The 18,359-nt window shown below is 53.8% G+C and overlaps 3 protein-coding genes across 3 annotated transcripts; all 3 read right to left on the bottom strand.

Annotated features, from left to right (window-relative positions):
• Window positions 1-1,780: 1,780 nt before the first annotated feature.
• On the bottom strand, window positions 1,781-2,206 carry LOC109610893. The gene has a single exon (XM_020031253.2). The coding sequence runs from the start codon at window positions 2,204-2,206 to the stop codon at window positions 1,781-1,783; it is 426 nt and encodes a 141-aa protein (XP_019886812.2).
• A 116-nt stretch (window positions 2,207-2,322) lies between these two features.
• LOC105283899 (hatching enzyme) lies at window positions 2,323-2,841 on the bottom strand. Its single transcript, XM_026968962.1, has one exon. It carries the CDS (start codon window positions 2,839-2,841, stop codon window positions 2,323-2,325), a length of 519 nt encoding a protein of 172 aa, XP_026824763.1.
• A 2,135-nt stretch (window positions 2,842-4,976) lies between these two features.
• On the bottom strand, window positions 4,977-6,233 carry LOC109610892. The gene has a single exon (XM_026968961.1). The coding sequence runs from the start codon at window positions 6,231-6,233 to the stop codon at window positions 4,977-4,979; it is 1,257 nt and encodes a 418-aa protein (XP_026824762.1).
• Between the last annotated feature and the right edge of the window lie 12,126 nt (window positions 6,234-18,359).

The raw sequence follows: 18,359 nt of genomic DNA, 5'->3' as shown, positions 1-18,359 counted from the left end.
AAGATAGTTTGGAAGACAAAATGAAGAAAATACTGCGGCAAAAACCGAATCAGTTGTCTCACGATTCTAGTCGAAGAAAGTCTTCTTCTCTAGCTCGTAATTTTCTCTTTGTTCGGTTCACCTCGCGAGTGCCGTGTAACCGAGTCTGGTTCGAACGACCATTCGACGCCTGGTTTTACTAAATCGGGTTCTCTGCGTTAACCACTATTAAACTTGTAAGGGACTGAAGTTCCAGTCCTAATCTGTAACGATCGGTCTGAGAGTTCCTACGTTACTATACGCGTCAGGATATCCGCCTGACGTACGGCAGAGAATACACGCGACAAGATTTCCGCCTGACTCCCGTCAGAGATTAATCGCGGCAAGATCTCCGCCTGTTCAGGTCTGAGTACACCCATCTGAAGCTCTCTTTGACTGTGCAGAGTCGACCACGTCACCCGTTAGAAGCTCTCGTCCGTGACCTAATTTCGTTGAGACGATAAATACATATTCAATTTCACTGAATCGCACCCTTTACTTTCTTTAATCCTGCCGTCAAATCCTTATCGAAGACTTCCGAGTCTCGTGTGCACGATTCTCGCGCTCAGCGCTGGGCGTAGTCAGTGAATCTCGAACAATTTGTATTCTACGATTAATACATATAATATAGTATGATTACATATAATATTTAGTATGTTAAAAATTACGTATAATATTTATTACGAGTACATAAGAAATATAGCATGATTAATATGGCTGTGTGTAATATATATTTTGAGTAATATGGATAAATATAGTATTTATTATGCTAAATACGTATACTTATAATATATATTATGCGCGCACGCACATGGGAGCTCTCGGTATGCAGCGTGTAATTTAAATATTACCAAAGACCACAACGAGCAGTTCGTAATCGAGCAGATCCTTGTGGTCGAAGTCTTTGCTATCGCGTATCGCCCTCAGAGCGCCGGAAGGATCCTCGACACCCGCAGCGGCGTGCTTGAAGGCGCGCAGTTTAGCCTCGACTCGCCCGACGACGCTGGCCATCGTGGCGATGACGCGCTCGGCGCAGTGCCGCAATCCGTACAGGTAGCGCACTGTCAGTGCGGACAGGGTCAAAACGACTGGTTGGAGTGTCCAGGCGTATGGTCGGCTGGCCGTTGATGTTGGCGAAGCGTACCGTCAGGTCGTCCATTCGCATGGGTGGAGGCGCAATGTGCTCGCCGTTAGCCAGCGCGAGGTAGTCGCAGATGATGGCTCTACTGCTCACCAGTCCTTTCCACATCTCGGTGGTCAGCAGTATCTCCTTGCCGGTTGTGTCCCCCATCACGATGTGCATGGCAGCCGCGTCCGCGGTCGGAGGGACGCCTATGCCGATCTCCAGATACTTGTAGCCGGTTCTGGTCAGGTTGTATCTGCGGCTGAGCAGCCGCATGCGTCGTACGTCGACGTTGGACATCGCGGCGAGGTCTCTCCACCTGTCGACAAGATATGAGATGCTGGTTAATTATAATAAAACAATTGATACAAACGTCAAAGAAACATATGCGCATGGCATTGGTGCATCGCGCAACTTACTCGTTTCTTCATCGCGCTCCCGTTCTCCTCCGACCTCGGAGCGGCGTCCTCCATCTGGTCTAGCGGTGCCTTGATTTGATACATCGCGCGGTGGACAGGACGTGCGTCTACTCCTCTCAGATTAAGGATGCTCGACTGGCGCATCCCCAGCGAGACGCTGTTTATATACCCTTCTCCTCCCATGTAAAGGCGCGTGACGTAGATGGAAATGCGCGTGTGACTAATCAAACGCGATGCTGGAACTAACGAGTCGAGCGAGCAGATCCCACAATTTCCGTAAGATATCCTCCCTCTGACACGTCACACCGATCACATCGAGATCGAACTTCCCGGACCTCGTCACGGTTTCGATGAACTTGTTGTACGCGAAGAAGCGATCCCGATGAACGAAGTAGAGGTGTCCATCGGTGTAGCGGTAGGCCGTGCGTACCGCCGACGGTGTACCCGGGAAAACCGTCTGCAGCGTATGGTACCCGCGAGCCGTCATGTTGCATTCGTCCATTTCTAGTACCGCGTAATCGTTGTATATGACGTAGGTGCGACCCTTGTGCGCGTTCAGCGCGGCGTTGATCACCGCGTTGGGCGGAAGCCCGAGATCCGTGTTACGTCGGCCACGCGCGTATCGAGGGGGATAAGTACAATCCATCGGCGAAGCACAGTCCTTGACCGTCGATACGCGCGACGGCGCTGACAGTCTAGGAACCTCACGTAATCCCCCAGGACGAACGGTCTGTCGACGATTTTCCCGCCCAGGCCGATCGATCACGCGTACCGCCCGCGCGTGATGAACAAGCGCTTTCCTAGCACGAGCAGGGTGGCGACATGGCGCCAGGTGCACGGATCGGGCGGCTCCGGCGCCGCCGCCGTTGCGGTCGTGCTCGCGGGCGTCGTGGTCCTTTGTACGACCGTAGGCTCGGCGGGCGCCGCGGTCGACGACTCGCCCTCCGCGACACCGTAGAGATTCCGCACGGCGAGAACGTCCTCCATACCCAGCACCACCGGCCATTCCACGGCGGGCGAGTACGCGTACATGAGCGAGTTCTCGTCCGTGGTGTGCGACAGTCCCAACGAGTGGCCGATCTCGTGAACGAGCATTCGCAGCAGGTGATGCGAGTTCTGCGGATTGGGGGTCAGCGCGATGTGCCACGCCTCGCGGTGGTCGACGTGCACCTCCGACACGCCGTCCCGAGCCCCGGAGGGTAACGTCGCGTGAGCCAGCACCTTGCCCGGTCCGTCGAGGTCGTTGGGGCAGACGGTGCCGTCGTATCTACGGTCCAGCATCGTGTGCCTACCCTCGCGGAACGCTATGATGATGTCCGGCTTGTTCGTGTCACGCGAAAACGTCAGCGACGAGTTCGCGGCCTAGAGAGCGAAGGCGGTCTCCGCCGTTCGCAGGGTAGTTCGGTCCGCCAGTTGGAAGTTCCACGTGAGATTCAGCCCCGGCCACCGCAACGGCGCTATACCGAGCCGATGATTGGGCGCGTTGGTCACTCCGCAGCGCGGTCTGGCCATATAACGAAGCGTCACGTTGTTCAGCGCACCGTCGACCGGAAGGTGGTAGGACTCTTGAAACAGCGAAATCGCGTGACGCAGCTCGTCGTTCGTGATCAGGGATCGATCGACGGTGCTGTCGAGATAGCCGTAATGTCAAAGAAAATCGACGGCTCCATCCCTACTCCGGTACGTGTCGTACACGGAAGCGAGCGGAAACGTGATAAGGAGGAACACGGCGACAGCGGACCACGACATCGCGGCGATAAAGCCCCGCGCACGTACGCACCGCGCGAGCGCGGCGGTGCGACTGACATCGCGCACGGGGAGGTGATCGCGATGAGGCGATCCGTCGCTCGCGAGGATACTGTACCATGATGATGACGCCCCGAAGACACCGGCGTGCGAGCGCGCCGAAAGTGGTGGCCTCGTGCACCCATGGCGAAGAAAGTCACAACGTTATCGGAGGTGACAGTGGTTTTCCGTCATCGCCCTCTAAATATAATTTTCTATGCAGCGCGTTCTGCCACAAAAAGAGCGATAAGTGTATCCGTGCGGAGATGAAATCCACGGAAACGCAATGCCTCAGAAACTGGAAAACCGCGCGTTTCCTGCATCACGCTCCTTTCGACACGATGCAGCGCATTATGCAGCAGTATCGTTTCGTTCGCGACAAAGTTCTAAACGTAGTAACGGAAAAAAATAATGGAGAACATCTTGGACGCAGTTGGTGGCCTTGTACGCGGCATCGTTGATGTTCAACGATACGGCCGAATTGGTGGCGGCGCGCGTGCGTCAACTCGCTCGCAGCATGGACCGCATACAGGCCGAGCTGCACGATCAACACGGGGTGCAACTCGAGCAGGATTTGTATGTACCAACCATATTAACTAACATCCTTGCGCGTATACTATTCGCGAGCGTAATCGAATTTATTATGCGTTTTCCAGACGAACGTTACGTGTCTACCTGCTGGACATGGGTGAAGTGTTGCGCCAGCAGTTGGCGTTTCTAGAGGCTGTCGATGGAGAAGTCAACGAGAACATAGGGCAGGCTACATGCTCGCCAATACGCCACCACCGGAGTAAGTGCAACCGATCGCTCTCGTACAAAGATGCGCACGCTTCGCTAGAATAACGCTTACTTATCCGTACTACCTTTTCAGGCAACCGTGAGCGAAATAAGAAGAGGACCACACACACTTGTTTATATTCCATATCATTTATTTTATATAAAGTTTTTGTAATTGTAATATGTATCATAATATATGTCTATGTATACGTATGTGAGTATTGTATGTAAGCATAAGTTTCATATATGTATTGTATATGAGTATAAGCTTAGAAATATATATATGTATCACAAAACAACGATAGTCTCTCTCTATTACGTATCGCGCGGTCGACGATCCATCCGCCATCACCACGCGTGCAGCCTCAGCGCGTTCTCTAGTGCGCAGGTCCCGCTGTGCTCGCAGCAGCGATACGTTCCGCGATCGGAGCTCTCCAACTCGCTGAGACGTCCGATGTCCGCGTAGTCCTCGTCGATGGATCTGACGGTCACGCGACGTTCGCTGACGAGATCGCCCAGTATGTCCTCCAACCACCGCCTCTTCTCCGCGCCCTTGACGTAGGCGAGCGCGTTCCCTCCTTTGCCGGATACCGCTCTACGGATCAGGGTGCCAGCGTTTCCGTAGTTCACGGTACCGTCCGTCCAGCGTAGCCCGTGGTGGTTGGTCGTAAGCCAATGGGCCTAAGACCTCTCCTCCTTAGTCAGGCGGCTCCATGGCACTGGAGCGCGGAAGACGTGATGTGTCAGCGCCCGTTCCGCCGTACGCAGCACGGCCACCTCCTTCACCGCGAAGCCGCCCCGGACGATGAAGCCCTGCAGGTCGGCGAATATCGGTTCGTCGGTCATGGTTACGATTATACGACCCGTCGAACTACGCTCGTCAGCGGATTGTACTCGACTACGCGATCGTGAAGTATGAGGCAGGAAGCCGTGGTCTCGGGCGGGACGTTACGCCTGCAGTTGAACTCTATGCGTACGTCAACGGTGGCGCTCTTCACGGCCTTGTTCTGCCTCGAGCAGTCTATCACCACGAGTGGACCGCAATACAGGAACTTGTTCATCATCAGCATCGCACCGTCATCGTCTCGATCGAGCGCGTAGTACGCTCTGCGGATTCTGGCGTACATGTCGTACAGCACTGCGTACCGATTCTTCGTAAAGTCCAGATGCATGTTGTCGTAGGGATAGAACTCCGAATTGAGAAACAGCTTCACGTTGGAGAGGTCGTATTCGTCGAACAGAGAGACGTCCTTCGTCGCAACGTTCCTTCGGCCGGTCTGCAGCGCGAAGATGACGTAGCGCAGCTTTTCCAGCTGCGTAGCCGCTTTCACGGCCCAGGTGTGCGCGGTCGTGCTCTGCAGAAGGGGGAACTCGTACAGGTCCCACGAGTGAAACGCCATGCTAAGAAATCGCCCACTCTCGAGGGTGCGCAGCAGCCGTAGTTTGTTGATCTCGTTCAGGTACACGCGCGGCATGCGCCACTGCACCTTGTGCAGGTCTATCTTCGGCTCGTGTCGGTCGCTCGACCTCACGACGCAGTTGTTGTCGTTGCGCGCGCGGATCAGAACGAGCTCGTGTCGCGCGTTGATCACCACGCGTCTGTAGTCCTCGCAGAAGCCCAGAAGCGTCCCGAGAGGGACGCAGAGGTTGAAATCGCCCGGTCCCAACGTGTTGTTCGCCAAATTCCATCCCGCGTTCTGCAGGATGTTAGCGTGCGCGTGAGTCAGGGACACGTAGCTCTTGAGCGTGCTCGTCACGCCGACGTTTCGGCTCCTGTCTATTTCCACGCCGTTGAGCTCGTAACTAATCTCGTCGAACAGGAACGCCGCGCAGTTGTTCACCAGTCGCGCCTGGTCCGTGTGCGCCGCTCCAGCGTCTCCCTCTCTGGCTGCCGTCCCAACGATCGAGAACGTACCCTCGATGCATAGGTAGCTCTTAGAGAGATAGCTCTCGCAGGGCAACGTGTACAGATTCTGCTGTTGTATGGGAATCCGTATCTCGTCGCTGTGCCCAAACGAGGTGTTGGCGTACGGGTTGTACGTGTGGATCTCGAGGCCGACGATGCGCTCTTCGAAGATCGGTTTATCGGCGATGTCGAGCACGTTGGCCATCGTCGACGACGTATTCCAACGAACGAAGGAAGGTCGCGTTCTCCGCGCTCAGCGCGTCGTTACCGCTCGTGCGCGCGTCCCCCTCGGGGCGGTCGCGTTTCCCCGTGGTACCTCTTCTTCTGTCTTCGTCACCGCCCTGCAGAACGAGAATCCCACTCGTCTCTACGCAGCGCGCAGCCGTCGCACGTACAGACGCACCGTTATCTCCTCGCCGCGGAAGTCGAGCGGACGGCCGTTCTGATCCACGACGCGCACCGTGATGTCCGTGACGCTCCGCGCGACGACCGGGAGGTAAATGATCTGACTGAGCCTCTCCGACTGTTTATATCCCGGTGGCACGTTGGGAGAGAACTCGTGTATCGTGTGCGCCGGTCTGTCGTTGCTGTACGCGCCCGCGGTGACATTGCACTCCACGCGAATGACGTACACGCTCATGATGTTCACCGGTTCGTCGGAGGCGTACCACCTGTTGGGTCGAAGAACGCGAGGCGAGAAACCCAGCAGCGGACCGATGGTACCGGGTCTCGCGAAGTTCACCCTATAGGCGCACTTCATCTCGCTTCGCATGGTGTTGTCGTTGGCGCGTAGAGTGAGCGCGCCCTCCCCCGTGCTCTCCTCACCGTCGTACATGTCGTACGCGCCGACGTCGTCGCCGTCGTCGCCGTCGTCGCCGCCGTCGCCGCCGTCGTGGCCCTCCCCCTCCGTCGCTCCGCGTCGACGGAGTAAGGCGTTTCTCAGGAACCGGCTTATAGCACTGAGCTCGTAGGATCCCTCGGGAATCGTTATCAAGGCGTCCTTCTCGCCGAAGTAGAATCTGTTGTTGGTCGCGTCGACGTTCGGTATCGAGTTGTAGGTCTCAAAGTCCGCGAGACCGAGCTCGTAGCGGCCGTCGCTCAGATCGATAAGCGGGAAGTAGCTCATCGTGAGGACGCTGCTTCTACCAGTCAGCGTGAGCGTCAGCGACATGGCGAACCGTTACCACTCGACGTTCCGGAGAAAACGCAGACACAACTACCCGCAGATCTGCTTGTCGTACGTCTGATAGCAGTGACGATTGTACGCGATCGACACGTCGCCGCCCAGATAGCGCTCGAGCGCCCGCGGCAGTCGCAGGTTACCGAAACCGTCGAAGTAGACGGCCCTGCCACCCCTTTTGGCGTACGCCATCCAATGGGTCCCCGGACCCGCGGAGCCGTCGAGGTTCACGACGCCGCACTGGTTCGGGCACGCGCGCGCGGGTAAGGCGTTGCGCATGAACACGCCTCTGGAGAACGGCACGCGAAGACGCGCGGTCTCCGCCGCGAGCTGCGCGCCCGTCGTTGCGCCCGGTGGCAGTCCTAGCGTCGACGGGGACGTTTTTTTCCTAATACGTCCGCCACAGCCGGACGTACCGCGCCCACGCGCATACGGCGCGAGATACAGACCGCGTCCTTTCATCGCGCGATTGTGTCGTTGCAGTTCCTCCAGCTGACGGCGCTTGGCCTTGTCGTTCACCGCCTTCGCGACGGTGGCCGCGCCGCCGATCAACGACCCGAGCGCGCCCAGGACCGGCAGGAGCGGCAAGAAGCCACCGCGTTTCGCTATCGGAAGTCTCCTCGCTGGTCTCTTGGTCGTGGTCGTCCCCCTCTTCCTCCTCGTCCTCTTTCCGCCAGCCGTTTGCCTCCTTTTCGCACCCATTCCGAGTTTCGTCTTGGCCTTCATGACCGCCCATACGGCCGCCGCGGCGGCTCTCTCGCCCAGGCTCGAGTCAGCCGCCGAGACGCGATCGCGCGCTCTGTTCGCGAGCACCAGGTCGGCCGCGTGCCGTTCGTCCGTCCGTCGGCTACGCGAGTAGATGATGTCGTGCTTGCGGCAGGCAGCGTCCAACGGATTGACGCCGCGATCACCTTGCGCGAGTCGCTTCGCGAGTCTCGTGCCGGGTCCGCAGAACTAGTAGCCAGGAATGTGCAGCTCGATCGGTAGGGCGTCTATGGCGCGATTGAGCAGACCCGCGCCACGAGCGGCTAGACGCATTCGTCCCGCAGGAACGGTCGTAGGCGCGCGCGGTGGCAGCCTCGCGTATATGACTGATTGAACTGGTGGTGCAGATCGGTGTATAAATAGCCGAACGCCTCCATGCGCGCGAGCGATATCGCACGACATGCGCTACGTCAACAGCCCGCGCGGATACGAGTGTCGAACCTGTGCGACAGGATCGAGGGTGGAGAGAGGAGAGCGAGCAGACACGGTTCTCTGCTACCGAATACCATACGCGCCCTGGTCTGCGGCCCGTCGGGATGCGGCAAGACGAACATCGTGATCGGCCTGCTCGAGAGCCCACACGGCGTGCGCTTCGAGAACGTGTACGTGCACTCGAAGTTGCTGCGACAGCCGAAGTACCGCTACCTGGAGCGTCTACTGGGATCGATGGAGGAGATCGGGTACCACGCGTTCCCCGACAGCGGTGACGCCGTACCGTCGCACGAGGCCCCGCCGCACTCGATATTCGTGTTCGACGACGTCGCGTGCGACAGGCAGGACGCCATGAGAGAGCACTTCTCGATGGGCAGGCACTCGCTCATCGACTGCTTCTACCTGTGTCAGACGTACGCCCGGATACCGAAACACCTGCTGCGTAACAACGCGAATCTGCTAATCCTCTTTCAACAGGACGGCACGAATCTGAGGCACGTGTACAACGATCACGTGAACACCGACATGACCTTCGACGAGTTCGTCGTGCTGTGCCGCGACTGTTGGCGCCGACGGTACGGATTCCTCGTGATAGACAAGGACAGCGCGCTTCGCAACGGTAGATATAGGCGTGGATTCAACGAGTACGCCGTGCCGTAGACGATGGACGAGCGGGGTGGGAGGGGCAGTCGTCGCGGGCATGTTGAGCGGGGTAGCCGCGCCCACGTTGCAGGAGCGCGAGGCGATCGCTGAGGAGATCGCGCGCGCGCGCGCGATTCGATTCGCAGCAAGCACCGAAATCTGAAAACCGGCAGAATGGAGGAGGAGCGAGCTCTGGAGAGCCACTTCAAGCCGATCGTCGAGCCGTTGAAACGGCTGGTCAAGCACGCCGTCGACGAGCCCGACGCTGTGGACGCGTCCCGCGTGAAGAGGAAGTTCGAACCCAAGGACGCTGACGCCTCGTCATCCGCGATAGTTACACCGCAGAAGCTAATTATTATATTATTATTTAATTATTATTTAAAATTATTATTTAAAATCTTATATATAGGTATCTAAAATAAATAAATTATTAAAAATAAATTATTTTTCATATCTGAAACAATGAGTAACGAAGTAATGAGATAAATTGTTGAATTTAAAATTTTGGCGTCTATCTGTTAAAACAGCTTTATAGCGTGAAAAAGTACTTTCTACTTCGGATGAGACCGGATGGGTGCGTACAAGTAAATTCGAAACAATTGGCTCTTCTTAAGTACGCACCCATCCGGTCTCATCCGAAGTAGAAAGTACTTTTTCACGCTATAAAGCTGTTTTAACAGATAGACGCCAAAATTTTAAATTCAACAATTTATCTCATTACTTCGTTACTCATTGTTTCAGATATGAAAAATAATTTATTTTTAATAATTTATTTATTTTAGATACCTATATATAAGATTTTAAATAATAATTTTAAATAATAATTAAATAATAATATAATAATTTAAATCTATATATAATATTTTAAATATATAAACATATATATTTATATAATAATTTTTATATATTGTATATATTGTTTATATATATGTAGGTATATGTATATATTTATTATATAGATATTTTTAGTATATAGATATTTTTGCATTCTACGCGACGATGCCCCCTTAGACTGGCGCAGTGACGGTACTGCTTCTCGCGGCGCCCGGCCGCTAGCACGCGCTTGGAGTGGGGAAAACGGCACCGTGATCCGATCTCTGCTTATGACACTTCCGTATATATAACAAAAAACTTTTAACACACAATATATATGAACGAGTAATACCATTTATTGAATTATATCAATAAAAGAGTACAATATTACATATTACATAAAAGAGTATATAAAAATATTCTATTATATAAAAAACCTTAATCACATAACAATAAACGATTGCAATATTGCATACGGTATATGAAAAAAACTTTTTATCATATGTACGAATGCGTATTACTATTTATTGGATTATAACAATAAAAGATTACAATGTTACATACGGTATATTATATAAAAATTTCCTCACATATATACGAATGCGTATTACTATTTATTGGATTATAACAATAAATGATTACAATATTACATACGATGTAAAAAAATTTTTATCACGTAAATACGAATGATTGATGGATTACAATATTAGATACGATATATATTATATAAAAAAATTTTTATCACAGTAATACGAATGCGTATTACTGCAATATTATAAACACACGCTGCGTTCTCCTCTCGTGTCAACGCCGAATACCGTAGTGCCCCCACGAGAGGGTGCTGGTGGAGCCAGGTACGACGTACCGTTTGTCGTCGTGCGGGCTGAGAGCGAGTTTCGTCGCCGATACGGTGTAGACGCGATGCAGCTTCTACTGTATCCGCGACTGTCGGCAGGTCATTTCCGTCATTTCCTCAAACACGCGCATAGTCGTCGAACGTTATCGTTCTGCCCACGACAATCCTGCACACGTCCTTGGTCTTCTTCGTGTCCCTCTTTCCGTGTACCCTCAGCGCGTACATCTTCGACCTCAACCCGATGAATTCGGTCATGACGGCGCCGTTGTTCTCGTCCTTCATGAGACCCGGTACCTTCTTGTTCCGCAGGAGCATACCGTACGCGTTGTCCGCGGGATAGTCGCTCGTGTCGAAGCGCGCGATGTCGCGCGCCATGTCCGCGTACGCGTCCTCGCAATCGATGCGGTATATCAGGTTGTTCGTGTCCGTGTACATGATCCGACACTTGTCGCCGTACAGCGGCGCCATGTACTCGTAGTGAAACTCGTACAGACGCGTCTTCGAGATATCCAGTATGCACATGCCAACGTATATCGGTCGGTTGAACGTCGCCTTCAGTCTGCGCAGCTCCACGGCGAGGAGATTCTCCCCGAAAACGGCCCTGCTGTGAAAGTTCGGTCGCGCAATAAGAGCCTCGGCGCCGTATCTCCCGTCCCAGCGCGTCACGAGTTTAACGTCTACGCGATTTCGCACGTTCTCCATCGTTTTGCCGAACACCGCGTTGTTCATCAGTTTGTACAGGTTCTTCTCGAAGTCGTTTGTCACGAGCTTTCTAAACCCAGTGTTCAGCTCTATGTAGTCCCGAAGCCACGCGGACTGCGCGAACTCCAGCGCGCGGTGAATCCTCTTGACGCGAAGCCCGTGGTGCGTGCATTGCTGCAAGGTGCAATAGTGTACGACGTACCGCTCCTTATCGCACAGAGTTGCGAGGAGCTTTTCCTGCCGCTTATCGAGCGATGCTTCGCGTAGGACAGAACGGCAGATCCGAGTGCGCGTCGTGAAGATGCCGCGGATACTCCAGATCGACCTCGAGTATGTACCCGGTGGGCGAGTCTGGCGGAATCGCGCTCACGTCCAGTGTAGCGATGTCCTCGACCCAGCGAAACCTCGCGCTGGGCAACGATTGACACATTGCCCATCCGTACAGATTGTTCACGTCGTAGTACATCAGGTACGTCGACGGCTCGTACGGATCGTAGGACGGCGCGTGCCTGTTGTTGGCTCGGGCGTATCTGTGCGAGCATTGACTCAGACCGCCGCACACGACGCGTTCCACGAACAGCACCATATCCACGTCCGTCAGCAGCTCGAACTCGATGCCCGTGTGCAGCAGCATCGCGTCCCACGTGTAGCCCGGTAGGGTGAAGTAATGCGCCGGGTCCAGACCTTAACTCCGTATACACGTGTCGCGGAAATTTTTGAACACATCCGCCAGGAGGAGAACGTCCGTCTTCAGGTACAAGTCGCTGTACTGTTCCTGAGTCTCGATAGAAAACCTATTCCACACGGTTATCGCGTGCGTGTAATCGTCACCGGATACCGTATCACCGGTCAACGAACTGTGGAACGACTTACGCGGTGGTAAACGAGTCTCGAGCAGTTTCTCGGCGCTATCGACGTACTCGTACGAAAATACGCCTTTCCGCGTTAGGAGATCGAAATCCTCCTCGGAGAGATGCCGAAACTCCGACCGTAGGATTCGCATGTGGCTCCTGTCGAGATAGGACGTCAGTGTGTCGAGACTGGCGCTGAGAAACTTGTACGAGTCTACGAAGCGCAGTTTCACGCACGTTCCGCACCCGTTCCTGTCCTCGGTGTTCGCGACGTTCTTCGTGAACGCGATGTACCGCTCCTTCGTCAGCGGCAGTAACTCCACGTCACCCTCGAAAGCGTTCGCCACGTCCTCGATGATGAAGTGCGCGTCGTACCCTGAGAGATTGTAAAATATCACCGGTATGGCGTGCGAGTCCTTGTAGTTCAGATTGTACGTCGAGTGCACCGGGCCTCTGTAGCGGCCGGTAAGGTGGCAGTGATCGCGTACCCGGGTGTCAGCCACCGCGAACGGCTTACCGCACACGTGGCACAGCGCGGCGGCGTCGCGCAGTTCCTCGCGCTGCTCCGGGGTGAGATCCCTCATGAATACGTTGGACGTGAGGATCGCCTTGACGCGCCGCGCCAGATCGCCAAGCTCCCCGACGAATCACGGCACGCAGTCCTCCCTGCGACGCAATCTGTACGCGGACAACGACTCGCCGTAGGCGCAACGCACGTAGTATCCCACGCTGAACGCCCTGTACCGTTGATACACGCCGGTGCTCGCCGTACCCTCCTCGTTCTTCTCCAGCGTACACTCGAGGTCGGCGTAGACGACGAACAGTGCGCGCTCCTTCCTCTTGAAGTTTCGGAAGGCCAGCAGCTTATCGTCCTTACTGGGAAGAATTATCGCGCAGTCATTGATACTGCCGCAGTCGACGGTGTGCGCGGCCAATCTCTCCGCGGTTGCGAAGTAGTGTAGACACCTGTGTAACGTTATGATTAATTTTTTTTCTACATTGTCGGGTAAGAGATATAGGAGATAAGGAGAGTGTTCCTACCGATCGCAGATGTACTTCCTCTGCTTCTTTCCGCTGAGTTGAGCGCTAATCAGCCGCGACAGGTCCCTGATCCACGCGAAGTGTCCCGGTTGCTCCGCGCGGCTGTCGGGCACGTACAGCAGGTTGACGTGTCTGTCACGCTTGCGGTCGGTTAATCGCAGCGGAACGACAACTTCTCGCTTGCAATCGTCATCCTCGGCGAAGACGTTTATCGATACGTCGTTCTTGCGCTCGAACTTGGCGATCTGGTCGAGCGTCATGGGAAAGTCTATACCATCGACACCTAACACGGATGTAAAATCGGGGTATTGCGCCTTCCTATCCGCGTGTCTGGCGCTTGGATATAGAGCGGCGACCACCGCCCACGCCAAGCACGCGTTGTCCGTCGCTCGCACGTTCACCACCGCTCGTTTCGCTTGTATTGCGCACGGTATATCGATGATACATCCCGCGCGCATGGGGTTGTACTTGTTCGCGTTGACCTTTAAGTTCAGTATCTTGGACAACGCCCACCCGCTGTCCCGCTCTTGAAACTCGTCGAGGGACGCCAGAGTGACCTTCATCACGCGCTTGTCGTACCACTCGCGAAGGTCGGACGTGGGCAGTAGCTCGCGATTCCTCGTGGCAATCGTCTTTACCGCCGTCTTCTCGCCCGCTACGAACTCGGCGTTGAACGCGGTATTCACCTTGACGCCGTTCAACGTAGCGAGGCTGTCACGTACGTGCTCGATCACCATGTCCCGGGCATCCTCAAGGAATCGACGCGGCTCGACGTGGCTGTCGTTGATTACCGCACCGGTGAGCACGCGATTCTTGAATGCCGTCTCCACCTCCATCCAGGAGAGTCCGGTCCGCTCGCCGAGTCCCGCGCCTACGTACGAGAATCGTCGTCTCAGACGGTTCTTCACTCTCTCCAGTCGCGCGATCCTCGCGACCGCGGCGAACCTCCGCCCGGTTACCGATCGCGAGCTTCCTCCCCCACGCGCGCACTCTTCCCGCGATCTTCGCAGGTACTCGTCGCACCTGAGTTCCAGTCAAAGTACGCGTCAAGCGTCTCGACGCGCCCGGCGAGCTCGGTGAGCCCGTGCTCGTCCATCGTCCTCGCGCGGCGGAGAGCGTTCTTACGCCTCGGAGCACCCGCACGTCCGTCGTTCGCACGTCGAGCAATGACGTTCTACATCGTTAGCGTCGTCGTTCATCGCCTTCAACCGCTTGACGTAGAACGGGACGCACTCGTACTTCGCCAGTTCATTTTGATACTTTGTCCGTTCCTCGTCCCGCTTTGACCGTTCGTTATAATATTGTCTTTCCTCTATCGACCTTTCATGATTCACTAGTCGCTTTCCGTCGATTATGTAGGTATAGGTCGTTCGGTATACACCGTCCATCACTGTCAGTTCGCACAACCGCCCGAGACCGGCGGGAATCGTGACGCACAGCGCTACGTCGCGGTCCTCGACCTTATAGGCGATGTCCTCCGCGTAGTACCGGTAGTCCCACGATCTTCTTCGTGTCCCTCTTTCCGCGTCCTTGCACTCTCTCAGCATCCGCGTGTACAGTGCCCTTCTCACGTGATACGGCCATTCTGCGACGCTCCTCTTTTGAATCACGACTCCTTGCCTCAGGGAACGTTCGCCGGTTCGACGTACACCGATCTCGCGGTCGCGCAGAAAACGCGCTACCGAGATTCGCTGAACGCTCCCAGTCTCTTCCGGAGTATCGTCCCCGAGAACGTCGTGGACATCCCCGAGAATCTCGACGACGTCCTCTTCGAGAGGGCTCATGCGTTCGTTAAAAACCCAATCTCGCATTTTCGCGCGTCGGAACAGCGGGGTCAACGGTCGCGCGTCTACGTCTGCGTGTCCTCGTCACACGTCGCTCCGTGCGACCCTCGTGCCTCGATCGCTCGACACGTGGAACAGTCCATGATCAGCGGCGCCGGTTCGTCTATGTAAAAACGCTGCCCGGGCTGATTGTAGTGCGCGAGGCACCTGCGGTACCGTCGCACCTCGGGATCGCATCTCAGGTGTTCCGGTAGCCTGTTCCACAACCCTTCCACGTAGTCGCCATATCGTTCCAGGAGAATGATCTTCGGAACGTACTGCAACTGCTCGCTCGTCAGACCGAAAACCCCTCTATCCTCCGGCAGCAACAGGAACATCGTCGCGTTTGACCGATCGGTCGCGCTCGCCGACCTGTATACGCGTCGCTCGCCGCGTCGCGACAACCTCGCGGGAATTTCGAAAATAACCGTTGCACCAAATCCGGTGGAAGGTTTAAGCGCGAACGCGTCCGTGCGTCTCCGCGAACGTACACCTATTGGATCGGTATGACGGAAACGATCGTCGTCGATGCTCAGTCAGCTTTATGGATGGCCGTTAAACCGCACGCTGCGCAATATTTAAGCGTACCAACTGGCAAATCGTGTAGGTATTCGTTGTACTCGCGCACCCATTCCTGGATCGTTTCCTCGGTCATCAGACCTGTCCTGTACTGCGTGTACAATCGCTCTGGAAGGTGGCACAATATATGGTTATGAAAGACTTCCGTTGGACAGGTTGGATTCATCGGACCGCGCTCCATCCACAGCGTTAACGTCTCCATCAACGTTACTCTCATGTACCAACCTCGCTCACGCGGCGCGCGGGCGCATCGTTGTCGCTCTTCTGCCTCTTCTGATTCCATAGATACTTCGACAGAAAAGCGATTATTACTCGTATATTTTGTGCCGCCGATCGTAATGGATTCCAGATCCGATACACAAAATCGAAGATGTTATAGAGGATCGTATCGAACTCTCTAAAAACGATATCCACTTCCGCCTCATCTATGAACTGCTCGCCCAGGACCCTTCTTGCCTCCTCCAATTCGTTATCAGCGTTCAACGTGTCTCTCAATCTCGGCTTCTTTAAAACGGACTTATCGGGCTCCATGCGACCAACGGTTAATCGCAACCAAGGTCGATAGATGGAGGAACTGTCGAAGTAAAGTCCTCGCATCCACTTCATACGATTTGACCCGAAAATGGCGGCGAAATGTAGGTTATTCTCGTTTTATGCGGGATACATTAGTAACAACGGTGAAGTATTTTTGCATAAATGCAGGTTTTGGTAAAACAACCTGGCATTTTTGTTTCACAACACTCTGTTCACTTTGTTGTCGACTTTGCCTGCTGACTGACATACACATCAATACATATGTATATATCATGATACTACGTGTACATACATACATACATACATACATACTCGCTGTCCCGAAAATAGCGGTCATGCGAGGACCTTACTTCGACAGTTCCTCCATCTACCGACCTTGATCGCAACGGGTTGTTCAAAGAATACCGACTCCGACGCGTTTGCTCGATCGGGTGCACTACGCGTCTTATATACGCTTCACTTAAGGAAAATCGTTAAACCACATCCGGTGGAGGGGGTAACCGGAAAACCACATCCCGTTCAAAAGTGTCGAACAGGACGTGACTCACATCCGGTGACTCACATCCGCCGGAAAACCACATCCGGTTCAAAAGTATCGTCGAATAGGACGTGACTCACTTCCGATGACTCACGTCCGCCGGAAAACCACATCCGATGGAGGGGGAACCGGAAAACCACATCCGGTGGTTGGGGAATCCAAAATGGCGTCTTCCCCCTCCCCTCGCCTACATTTCCCCTTCCCTCCACCCAATTCACCCTCCCCCCTCACCCCCACTTCCCACTCCCCTCCTCCAAGACACGCCCCCTCCCCTCTTCTCCCCTGCCCCTCACCTCTAGCCCCATGGGTTAGAACTCGCCTAGTATACCTACTGATCATTCTCAGTATGTACTCAGTATATCGTGGTACGTATCTCGAATGTTTTGAGAATATTCGCAACATACTTCTGCGATATTCTCCGAACATTCTCAGTATCGCCAGGTGCTGTTAGGGAAGTCTTCTATTGTAATTGTGTTTGATATTTTTAGATATATTTTGTGTTTATATATATAAAACAAATGTAATTTTGGCAATAAAATGTATATTAATCACAACTTTCTATCGCAACTTCTGTATTTATTTCATAAAGTGTATTTTAAATTATCTATAATAATACTGGAAAATTTTTTGCACATTATTGCACGTGCATTGCGCTGCAATATGGCTACAATATGATAGCGCAATCTTGCTGAAGGCGGATATGTTTACGTTACTATAACATTGCATCAATGTTGCAAATATATTGCGCAATTAACCTGCAATATTACAATATTTCCGTGAGACATTTTTGCAATCTTTCATGGCTGTATGGGGGAAAACGGACTCTCCGTGGCGCTGTACTGTTTCATTCCGTACAGCTCGGTTTATTTAATTTCGTCGGGTATTAAACAGTGAATAGACGAAAATGAACGTAGGCGATGGCACGCACGCGCTACGCCATAAAGTGCCAATTAATTGCGCAACCTTCCTCGGATCGTCTCTTTCATGTTCCTTTTCCATCGATTTTCTCCAAAATATTTAAAAGAATAGAATAAAAAAGTAATAACACATCCCAAAATGAACATTAATAAATGTAATATTCAATATTCAATCTTAAAATACGAAATGTTGAAAAATTATTATATTATAAAACAACTTATATTGTAACGATGCACCCCCCTGCATCGTCTAGTCCGGCCGAACACCCGCCGATGCCGCCCGCCCGAACATCAGGCGGGCGAAGACCAGGCGCTGCGCGCCATATAAACCTGCGTAAACAAACAGCCAGCTAAGCGTAACCGCCGTGGTAAGACTCGGAAGGGGGCGTAGTGTCGGGGATATTTTTCTCCGCTATTTTTCCGACCGCCGCCCCGACGCCGCTACCCCCGGATCCCCACGTGCCGCGATATATAAGGGCTGCGATCCAGGAACCAGGGACTCACTTTTCCGACTGCTCTCGAGCTTTCCGAATCCTAATCTGATACCGATCCGAACCTTCCGAATTACCGAGATAACAAAAGCGATCACCGGGGTAGAGTGTTCTCTGTCTCCGCCGAGCGTTCTTGGCTAAGCTAAGCTTACTCACTCCGACCATCT

The sequence above is a fragment of the Ooceraea biroi genome, chromosome 4 (assembly GCF_003672135.1).
Source record: "Ooceraea biroi isolate clonal line C1 chromosome 4, Obir_v5.4, whole genome shotgun sequence".
Taxonomy (NCBI): domain Eukaryota; kingdom Metazoa; phylum Arthropoda; class Insecta; order Hymenoptera; family Formicidae; genus Ooceraea; species Ooceraea biroi.
The sequence above is the reverse complement of the archived record's forward strand: the minus strand, read 5'-3'. Positions and strand labels throughout refer to the sequence as shown.